The sequence below is a fragment of the Camelus ferus genome, chromosome 19 (genome assembly GCF_009834535.1).
Source record: "Camelus ferus isolate YT-003-E chromosome 19, BCGSAC_Cfer_1.0, whole genome shotgun sequence".
Classification (NCBI taxonomy): Eukaryota; Metazoa; Chordata; class Mammalia; order Artiodactyla; family Camelidae; genus Camelus; species Camelus ferus.
In genome coordinates, this window is record NC_045714.1 from 25,008,414 (window position 1) to 25,019,719 (window position 11,306).

The window sequence follows — 11,306 nt, forward strand, 5'->3', positions numbered from 1 at the left end:
CCCTGTTGTCCCCACGCAGCCCTGACGCCCCTTTCCCACTGGTCGCCTCCCAGCCTGTGAATGGTCTTCTAATGACCCTCCCACTCAGTGGCACCCACCCCCTCCTCCTCACCACACACACACACACACACACACACACACATACACAGCAAGAGCAAGTGTGAGACAGCCAGAGAGTGAGAGAGCGAGAAAGCGAGCAAGAGAGAGAGAGAGCGAGCAGGGGCAGCTTTCCCAAAGCAAGATTTGATTACATCACTCCAGAGGTTCGCTGGTACAATTCTAGCCCCACCACTGCCTCTGCCTCTCATCTCCCAGCCTCACCGCAGTACCCAGGTCCCCAGTGATCTCAGGGGCCCCCTGACCTGATGCCTAGCTACTTCCCACCTGCCTCCAGGCTCATTCTGATTGTTTCTCAAGGAAATCTTCCCTGCCTCCAATCCCCGCACTTTGGTTTAGGTTTCCCTGCTGTGTTCCTAGAACATTCCAAGCTAAATAAACTTCAGACACTGCTACGCTCGCAAGAAGCAAATACATTTTGCTTACTACTGCCAGTTCACCCCTCTCCCCTAGACACTTAGAAGTGGGCGTGTTATGAATAAATGAATGAAGGGGTGGGTCTCAAAGGGACAGACAGATCTGCTCTCACCGGTCCCGACCCCTTCTTTCTGTGGAACATCAGAAGCAAAGCCAGTAATACCTCTCCTGAGGGTCATTTCCTGCTGACACACTTCACTGCCTCCTCTGTCAGTTCTAGTAAAAAAACAAGCTCCTCCAAAGCCCTCCACCCCAGGCCCTCTCCAGTGTCCTCCCCAGCAGGGGCAGCCCTCCACCCTGGACTGCACAAGGCAGTCTCCCCGAGTCCCCACCCACAAGCCTCCAGGCTTCTACCCGGGCTGCTTCTGCCACCTGAGCCACCCTCTTGACCCCTTCTCCTGGCTGATTCTTACTCTGTCCTCACAACTGAATGTAGAGTCCATTTCCTCTAGGAAGTCCTCTCTGATAATGTCCTTTAGCTCTTGGCTGGGCTCCCTCTACAGCAGCACTGCATAATGACCAACTGGGTGTTTGTCCACCTGCTCCTTTGAGAACACGAACTCTTGAAGGCCACGTGAGAAGAAGGAGTGAGAGATGATCAGAGGGGTGGGAGAAGCAAAAAGCAAAATCACAGCCCAAGTCCCAAATTCAAGGAGTCTTTCTCAGAAAAAAAGAATAAAATATTTCATATGTGTGCAATTTGGCTTCTATTTTTGTGGCTTGTGGAAAGCAAGAGCTTGGTGTTCTAGTCCAAAAACCAAGTGACATGCAAAGAAATATATGTACTCATATGCAAAGGAAACCGCAGCTGCTCAACAACAGTTTGCAGTTAGAATTCAAAGGAACTTTGATAAAGGTAATTTCTCTCTGTCTCCTTTTTTTTTTTTTTTTTGGCATCATATAGTTTTAGAAGTATTTGCATGACAAAGTGATGACTACAGCCCTTGATTTGCACTGGAGCATTTGGGACCACGGAAGCCCAGATTACATGCCCTGTGTAAATGCAATCACACCAACACACTGACAGGTGCCCTGGTGGTGGAGCTGATGTTCCAAAGCAGACAACGTTAAATACGAAGACAGCTCTAAGTAGAAAGTAAGAAATGCAAAGTTCTGTACTCAATTTCATATATTTGGGCCATTAACTGATAGCGCATCTTGTCTAATGAAACCCAAAAATAAACTGTCAACGTCGATTTTCTCCATCTGATCATTTTATGCTAATATTGGATACCAAACGCTCACTCCATACGGAAAGCTCAGGCCTACGCTGCAGCAGTTACATCCCGCGGAAGAAAGCCGATCAAGGGAGAACTGGAGAGTTTCCCTTCAGAAGCTGCTAAGTCTGGTTTTGCACCTGTACGTCATTTGCAACCATGTCATCCTCAAAGGAGTAAGACCTTACATCTGTGGAGCGTAAAGCACTGCGGTGCTTCCGAATCATCAAAGAACACTGAGCTTTGTGAAACAGTCCTGAGGCACTTAAATCGCACTTTTTCTGAAAGACCCCAAAACTGACCCACTTCACCATTCCACGTACAACAGGGAGTTAACGGAATTAGTAGAGAAAACATGCCCTTGAACTCTGACAAGGCCCTGCTTGAATCCTGCTACAGCATTTACTAGCCTCTAAACGGACCAAATCTTTAACCCCTCTGAGAAGGCTTCCCAATCTGCAAAAGGCGGCTGCCACAGCCCACCTGGGAGGCATGGATGTGAATGCAACACGCAAGTATGGCAGCCGCCTGGTACTTGACACTGGGCCTGGCTAGTTTCCCTCTGCTGCCCTTCTCCCCCTTTAAACTTGCACTGTTCCCCCTGGTAAGGGTCAAGCCCCCAGGACAAACTGCCCGATTCTTCTGTGTATCCCTGGATACATGCCTTACCCTTAAGAGGCCAGAAAAAAAACTGCCTCCTCCCTAGTCACTATCCGTGTTTTTAAGAGATTTTTTTTTTAAGTCTACTTGGCAGGGAGAATATTCCAGAACTGTCCAACCACCATTCTTCATGTTGGCTCCCCTCCCAACCCCCATCCACTCTCACCTCAGATTCTCTGTTTGATCACCTTTTGTTTGTGGAAAGCGGAAAGCGATTCCGCTGGGGTGGGGGCTACCCAGGCCTCCCTCCCTCCCTCACAAGTTAGTGTGACTACCTTCTCCCCACTCCCCACTGCAATTCCATCTTCTGAGTATGTGTCCCACCCAGATCTTGCGGCTTCCGCATCTTCCTGAGATGCACATGTGGCCAGGACCCTCCCTTCTGATTTCTTCCTGGGCGGCAGTGCCCCCCTCCCAGGCCCCTTGAGGCTAAATGGCATTGCTCTGAAAATCGCAAATGCTGTTGACTGACACACCAAGGCAGCATGGTCTGGGCTTTCCTCCAGACCAGGCACAGCCCTGCCCTCCCTCAGCCTCAGTCTGTACATCTCGAGATGAGCTAATCCACATGCACGGCTGTGAACACCAGCTAAGAATGACGACTCCCAACGTGTAACTCTAGTCTGGCTCCTTCACCTGAGCCCCAGCCTCATAGACTGGAATGCCTCTTTGAATTCATAACTCGGATGACAAATGGCATCTTAAAATGCCTCATGTCCACCATTTACTATGTAATTCAGCCCCTTGCAGGTGACTCCCGGGTTCCCATTTATTAACAGCCCCAGCACCCACATAGGTGTTTGAGGTCAAATTCAATTTCCCCTGTTCCCTAACACCAGCCCTGCCCTGGATTTGGTCCTGTCATTTCCGTCGCTAAGCTCATCTCATGTCTGTTTCTGCAGAGACTGCGGCCAGAACTCTGCAAGCTCACAGCACGGTACAGTGAGTCACAGTCCTCTGAAGGGTACTCCCTGGAGGGGGAGGCATCTCCTGGCACAGGTCACCTCAGAAGGCACTGGATTCTCATAAAGGAGGCCCAGGAGATGGGATTCAATGTTCTCCCGTGGTCTGAATTTCGAAGGGCCTGAGGTCTGGGGGAGCTCCTGGTTAGCAGACACACATGTCAGTGAGCAGGTGAGGATGGAGGAACCTAGGCAAGGCTGTCCTCACTCCAACCCCTGGGCTCTCGGGAGCCACGGGAAAGGCCTGTGTCCAGGGCACAGCCCAGCCATCACAATCCCAGCTTGCATTTGCCAACCCGGACAGCCTAGACTCCTTCTATTTTGACATTTACTTCTATGCTGTTCCCCCCGAGAATGTGATGGACTCTTTCAGAAAGTCTAGCCTGTCTCAAGTGAGACCGAGTCAGTGAAGCATGAAGTGTCCACATTTGGACCAGAGCATGAAAGGAGAAACAAGGTCTCATGTTCAGCATGAAGGTGGTGGCCAAACCCTTCACTCGGGTGAGATGAAGCAGCTTGGGGGGGTGAAAATGCAACGTCCTAGTTCGGCCAAAGCATCTACCTCCACGGCTGACTTGGGTGTTGAAGTCTCACTACCTCAAACTAACGACATGGCCGTCAGTGGTGGACATCAGCTGCAACAGACACAGAGTCAGCTATTTACTGCCAAAATGAGTTAAAAGTAAAGGCTGGTGCAGGGAGGCCTGCACGACTGCTGAGGCAAACCACAGACCCGGATCTGAATGCCCACTGGCTGAAGCAGAGAGGAAGCTACGGTCCCTTTTAGAGGTCCCTGTGTCCACCAGATCCAGGTGAGCCAGCTACTTAGCAGAAGGCCATGTTATCCTGATACTCAGAGAAACCAGCCTCGTAAAGGGAGTAAAAGTGTGAGATGGATTTTAGACCCGCTTCTGGGCCTTTACGAGGACAAAGTAAAGTAAATGGCATGGGGAAGGGAAAAGCAAAAGAAAACCCCGTGACTACTTCCTCCAATAGCGCCCCCTGAAGCTGCTCACCCCCGAGCTGGCCACTTCCTCACCAGTGACCGCCGGCCAGGAAGCGCTGTCATGCACGTCACACAGTGACAGCCAGGAACCGCGTGCTGAGCACGTTTGTGTAAAAGCCAGAATCAACCAAGGTGCTGCAGACTTTGACTTTCCAAGTGAAAATACAAATGAAAAACATCCCTCAGAAGCCGCCTAAGTCAGTTAGCATCTCACCTCCTCAAAACAAACAAAATTAAAAAGGGCTAATTTGTCACCAAATGTAAGGAGGACCAAACATGTTTCTCAAAGCAAGGATTCTACCAGGTATCAAACACCAGCAGGTGACATGCTAAGAAAGCAAAAATTCCAAAAAATTAGAAAATAAAAACATGACTGAGATAATACATGAATCAAGGCTACCATTACATTTCTGCTTTTAAAAGCGATGGAGGAAGCACGGAGGGCAATCTCGCTATTTCCAACGCAGGGTGTGCACAGCCTACATTTTCAGACCCAACAACATGCTCACAGGGAGGTCCGAGAGTAAACGGAAAAAGCAGAAAAAGAGGAACAAGCAAAACTTAGAAACCCACAGTGCTCCTAACATAAGTGGCTGTGGCTTCTCTATTGGACAGCAACTCCAGGGGTCCCACCAGGGGTCCTGGCTGAAAAGGGAGAGTCAGTGTCCACACTAACCCTAAAAGGATCTCTGTGAAACAAAGGCGGATTCACTTTTAAACGCCTGAAAACTGGCGGGATGCCCCTCCCTCCCCCCTTGGCTTCAAGACAGCCCTCCTCCATGCCAATCCCTTTCTGGATGTAGGGAAGCAACCCGGCACACAGCCAGGGCAGTCGGCCTCCAGGTAGTCTTATCTGCTGTCTGTGTCCAGTCCCACCAAGTCCTCCTGCTCAAACAGGATGCAGGGGAGGGGGATCTTGTCCCTAGAATTGTCGGGGGCCCCGTCCAGGCTCTTGGACACGAGCACGATGAAAAGTGACTTGATGATGTCCTCGACACTCTTGTCCACCACTCTGCAGGCCTTGTAGGTTGAAGGCCATATCAGTGGGCGGCTGCTTGACCACCTCCCCATGCAGTCCAAAGGCAAAGAGCTGAGGGTCTTAGAGCCTGGTGCCATACAGCTCCTCTGCACGTGGAGCTTCTCGAATGTCTTGTCCAAGAGGCAGTCGGTGATGGTGACAAGGCCCACACCTTGCAGTGGGTCTGGAAGTTGCTCCACCCATCCTTGGGCCTGCAGTGGTGCCTGTAGTGGATACAGAGTGCCCACTGGGAGTCACATGGTCCGATCTGGCTCACCGAGGAGATTCACTTATAGATGCAATAGAAATTCTCCTCTGAGACGATCCCCAACAGGTTGGACCACCACATGGAGATTCTGGTTGTCCTCAGCACACTGCACATAGTAGGGATGCTCATTTTGCAGGCCCTGCTGAGAGGGGAGAGGAGACTGAGGTACACACTCTGCTGTGGGCTGCAGGCTCTTCTGGGATGTGGTGACCTGGTGTGTAGCAGCCGTAAGGCAGGGAAGCCCAAGCAAAGCCAGCGGTACAGTTTGTCCTCAGCGTCTGCACATGGTTACCATAGCTCGGATCACATTACCCAGCCTTTGGTCTAGGCTTCCAACCCCTGCAGAAAAGGGTCATTTCTTGTTTTCAGTTTCCAACACCTAGCCAGGGCTTGATGCAAAGTCAGTGCTCAAAAATGCTGAATAAAGGAATGAAAAAAGGAACTGCTTTCCCCAACCCCCTTCAGCAGAATATAAAGAAAAGAACCACAGTGGGATCAAAAGATCTGAATTTCAACTCCAATTTATTTGAACTTCTAAGCTGCAGAATAATGGATAAGAAAACTTTCCTTGAGGAGGAGGGTACAGTTCTGCGGCAGAGCCCATGCTTAGCATTTATGTGGTCCTGGGTTCAATCTCTGGTACCTCAATTAAAAAAATGAAACAAATAAATATACCCAATTGCCCACATTAAATATTAATTTTTTTTAATTCAAAATTCTAAAAAAGGCCTTGCAATTGACACAACATTGTAAACTTGACTATACCTAAATTAAAAAAAAAAAAAATCCTTGCCTTACAAGAATATATCTGGATTATGGAAGTTTGCAAATGTAAAATGCTTTGGGTACAATCTGCATAAAAAATGGGGGACTGTACACATTTACTATTCCTCCTTTATGAGCTATATTTCCTTTGCGGGGGGTTATAACCTCTCAGAGCTAAATTTCTCAGATTAAAAAAAAAGAAAACATTACCTGATTCTCAGTACTGCTGAAGAATTCGATAACCCTATGAAAGCATCTGACCCACAGAAGTTACTCAATAAATGTTTGTTGAGTGAATGAATAAACACGCAAGTGAATTCTGCCCCTGCCACAGACCATCACAATGGTACTGCCTGGAAATCCTTAGCCCACGTTCCACCCGACTCTACACTAAACACGTGGGTGACCTGGGCAGGCCTGTGTGCTTCTCTAAACCCCAGTTTATTCATGAATAGAAATGGGAGTAATAACACAAACCTCAAAGGTTTAGTGAGTCAATAACAAATCGTACTACAATTTTGCAAGATGGAATCATGAAAGAAAATTGGGCAAAGAGTCCATAGACTCTCTCTATATTATCTCTTACAACTGCATGGGAATCTACCTTACATCTCAAACTAAAAACTCCAATTTTATTAAAGAGGCTATTGAGATTAAATGAGCTCACTGTCTTAAATAAGGAACACACAGTACAAATAGGACAATGCACAGCCCATGAGATACACTCAGTAAATATTCCCACCGAGCCCAATGTTCCCTCCAACTCCAGAGCACAAGGATGGGTCCTCATGGCCAGAGGCCACTGCACCTGAAGCTAACAAAGGTAATGGTCCCCACTTCCAAGAGCCCCTGCCTCCACCCTAGGTCTAATTTTGTGTTTGTAACTTTCTTTTCTTATACTTAAATAGGAATACCCAATTGCATAGCCTTCAGGTCACCAAAACCTGACCACGGAAAATATGACAGCAGCCCTCCCCAGTGAAACAATAAAATTAAAAGCCATATCCACAAGAACTCTGTGTAATTCTAACGGCAGGAACTTCATCCTGGACTGAGAGGAAGAGACCTGGGGAGGAGGAGGAAACTGGGGCCCCCAGACCCAGGGGCCACCTGTCCCATGATAGAACTTAGTCTCAACCCACACACTCCATGAAATTCAAATTACACATACACATAGAGTGCTATGGACAAGATTTTTTTTTTTTTTTAAGAAACCCCTGATTCTCTAACAGGTCAGGTTTCTACTGAGACACAATTGGCTTATGTGTATATTGTTTCACGAAAACCTAAAATAATATCACTCGAAATTGACACATGAAGAAACGGAGGAAAAGAGAGGTTTATCAAATTGTGCAAGATTATAGAGAGGCCACGTCAGAGGTTGTATTTAAATCCAAGCCCCTGCTCCAGTTCTCACACTAGAAAGTGTGACATACTGCCCCCCTCCTGCCCCCTTCCTGCAATAAATCTCTTAAGTCTTTTCTGTGCTACCTGGAAAGAACCAAAGTCACATTAACTTTCCACAAAGAGCTGTGTACACCCCCTTGGACGATGTATCAAAATCTGAAGAATTAGGGTTGGAGCAGAGATTTGAGTTCTCTGTTTCTTAAAAGGAGACAAGGGTTTAAAAGAAACCTAAAAGCACTTATCTAGTCTAAGCCCTCATTGTGCAGAGAAGGAAAAGGAGGCTCAGAAGAGATGAGGAAAGGGCCTTATTTACAAATCTTGCTTCAGCGCAGCACCAAGCCAGCCCTGGGCACTGCTGGGGAAGGATGTGGGAGTCCCAGGAGAATGAGTGTTAGAAAAAGGAAAGAGAAGAAGCATACAAGCCCTCTCTCTACACCATCATACCATGCAGTTCCACCAAATTATCCAGTATGGGGGCTGCCAACATTAACGTGGGCTAAACAGGTTATAGAAACCTGAGGTCTCAACCACAGTGGAAATTCCAACTTTTATATGGTTTTTCCCAGTTCAAGCATGAGCTCAGTGGGAGCTCCGTGCCAGGACACTACACGAGGCCTGGAGTTCTCCCAAATACAGATCTCTATGAACACGTGTGCAAACCACATGCAGGCCCACCAGAAGAAAAACGCCCACAAATAAGATGGAATTACTGAAAATGAAGGCAGATAACCAGCATATATTACTAGCAAAAAGGATGTTGCTAGGAATACTCATGGGCATAGCAAACTGTGGTTAGCAAGTGGGAAAGGGGGAGGGACAGTTTAGGAGTTTAGTATGATCAGATACACATTACTATATATAAAATAAATAAATGACAATGACCTTCTGTATAGCACACGGAACTATACTCAATTTCTTTTAATGAGTTGTACTGAAAACTATCTGAATAATATACATGTACATATGTATATATATAACTGAATCTCTGCTGTACACCTGAAACTAGTATTGTAAACTGATTACACTTTAATAAAAAATAAGAATTTTAAAAATAATTAAAAAAATAAATAAAAAATAAATAAAAGAACTCTGTAATCCCCTTAGCTGTAGGTGGTGGAGAACACTGGTTGCAAGCACCAAGTCCACTCAATCACTCCAGCAATGGCTGTCACTCTTTCTGACCATCAGGGAGCCAATTGGCTTCACTGAGGTTACTTTTCTCTTTCGTAAAAAGCTACAGTTGCAACCAACGATATATAAAATCTCATTATTCACAGACCCAACAAATTAGTGAAGACTTTCCATAGGCCAGGCTCTGTACAGATGAAAAGATTGGGTCCCAGATACATTTATGGGTAGAAAAAGTTTATGCCATAAAGACATTAATTCTTCCTGTTCTGATATAATGCAATTCTGATTAAATTCCTACCAGATTTTTATGGAAAGTAACAAGTTAATTTAGGGTCAGGAACAGCCAGGAAACTTCTTTAGAACCACCACTGGGGAGGGGTGGATAGATCATTCATTTCCACTGTTCTTTCTGAAGTGATGAAAACGTTCTGGAATAATAATGGTTCCACCACTGTGAATATACTAAAAGCCGCTTAATTGTACCATTTAAATGGGTGGAATTCACAGGGTGTGAACAATATCGCAATAAAGCTGTTCTACGAAAAATTATTTCTGGACCACTATTTTTCCCTCTATATTACTAGTCTGCCCACAATTTAAGAAAAACAAAAAAACAAAACCAAACAAAAATTTGCCAGGAAATCTTTAGGACTGCAATGTTCCTGGGTCTCCAAAATGCCTCTGATGGTGCTGCACCTGTTAACCCACACTAGTTGGGCTGGACTAGTTAAGGACTGTATCTTTTTAAAATCGACTGGTCATATGTTTCACCCTGGGAGAGGGGAGGATGGAGAATGTCACAGCCTCATGCCGTCATCTCTTTTTTTTTTTTGTTTTTGTTATTGGAGTAGAAATAGTTTTTACTGCAGGGCCAAACAAGGAAAACAGTGGCTTGTGCTCAAAACCCCTGAAATCTCTGATGGTTTTTGAGGTGAATTTTTTTCTTTTCTTTTTATTAGGGTAAGGTTTTTAATAGGCAAAATGAGGCTTGAGGGCTTCCAGGTGTGTGAGTTTCTTCTGACTAGTTGGTGGTAGGTAATAGGACCGTGTTCCAGGAATCTCATGCTCAGCCTGAAGTTACCATCCTCCACCAGGGTGGGGGCCTTAGCTCCTGCAGAACAACTCAAACATATTAAGTATAGCCCTGCCCCTACTCCTCAGCTCATTTTTAAGTGAACCAAGCCCTGCTTTCAACACTGTGATCACGCTCACTATAAAAACACGTGACATCAACAAGCACCACCATCTTAATAACAGAAAAAGTATTAAGGGTATTTACCTGGGGCAGAAACACTGAGGGAGGAGAAAGAAGCATGCTCACCATTGGCGCTCTCTTTTCCCAAGTCTCTGCCAGGAGAAGCTGGGCTTTACAGCCAGAGGATCTCAGCCCCAGGGAACAGCATCCACGCCACTGGGCTGGACCTCGGGGACAGGGAAAGGGAGAGGAATGCAGTCTAGTGGTGGCGGGGCAGGGAAAGCGGCTGGGGATCGCGGGCTGCAGCCCTGCTAGGAAGCCAGTCCCAGACAGTGTCCCCGCCCTCGCCCGGCTACCGCAGATCCCGCCGGCCCCGGACACAGCCGGCCTAGGGGCGGGGCGGGGTCTGAGGCCTAGGAGAGGAAGACCCAGGAGGAGGGGACCCGCGGCTGGGAGAGCTGAAGGGGGCGCAGGCCGCTGACTGAAGGGGAGCCTGGCTGCGACGAGAGGTGGCAGGTGCGGGCCGCGGTATGGTACGGGGGTGGCCATGTCCCCGGCAGGTTAGTGCCCAGCCCTGGACAGGTGTGGTCTGGGCGCCGGGGCAGGTGGTGCAGGCAGAGGGGGCTGGCTGCTAGCCCCTCAGCTGGACAATTGCTGACTCGAGCCCTCACAGGCTGTGACACGCGGACCCCCTTCCCCAGAGACCCCAGCCTTCCATTTACACAGCCGGAGGCCCCGACCCGGGGCAGGAGACAAAGGCCTACCGGGCGACAGAGCCGAGCAGCCACTGGGGCTGATACCTGGCTCGGAGCTGGAGCTTCGGACCCGCGGTCCAGCTGGCATCAAACCGTGGGCATTGGCGGGAGGGCCAGCGATCCGCTCTGGGCTCTGGGTTCTGCGAGATACACTGGGGAATCGAGGGAGGGAGAAGATGGGAGGGGGAGAAGATGGGAGGAGTAGGAGACGAAGGGAAAAGTTGAGGGAGAGAGATGAACTGAGGAGGAGCAAGGAGAAGTGACAGATCTAGAGAGAGAAGGGGGAGGGGAGTAGCAGAGATGAAGAGAAAAAGCTTTACCTTCAAGGGCACTCCAAAGGAGGCGGCAGTCCTGCCTCCATGCCCTTCTCTAGCCCCTCAAGGCCAGA

At 48.0% G+C, this 11,306-nt stretch overlaps 1 protein-coding gene across 2 annotated transcripts in view; it reads right to left on the minus strand.

Moving 5' to 3' along the window:
* The window catches only part of LOC116657928, an 88,503-nt gene extending 77,634 nt beyond the window's left edge, over nt 1–10,869 (minus strand). For both annotated transcript variants that reach the window (XM_032461817.1, XM_032461818.1), the window contains exon 1: nt 10,248–10,869. In XM_032461817.1, coding sequence (XP_032317708.1) covers nt 10,248–10,712 — 465 coding nt within the window. In that variant the 5' untranslated portion in view covers nt 10,713–10,869. The remainder of the gene's footprint in view (nt 1–10,247) is intronic.
* Nucleotides 10,870–11,306: the final 437 nt, after the last annotated feature.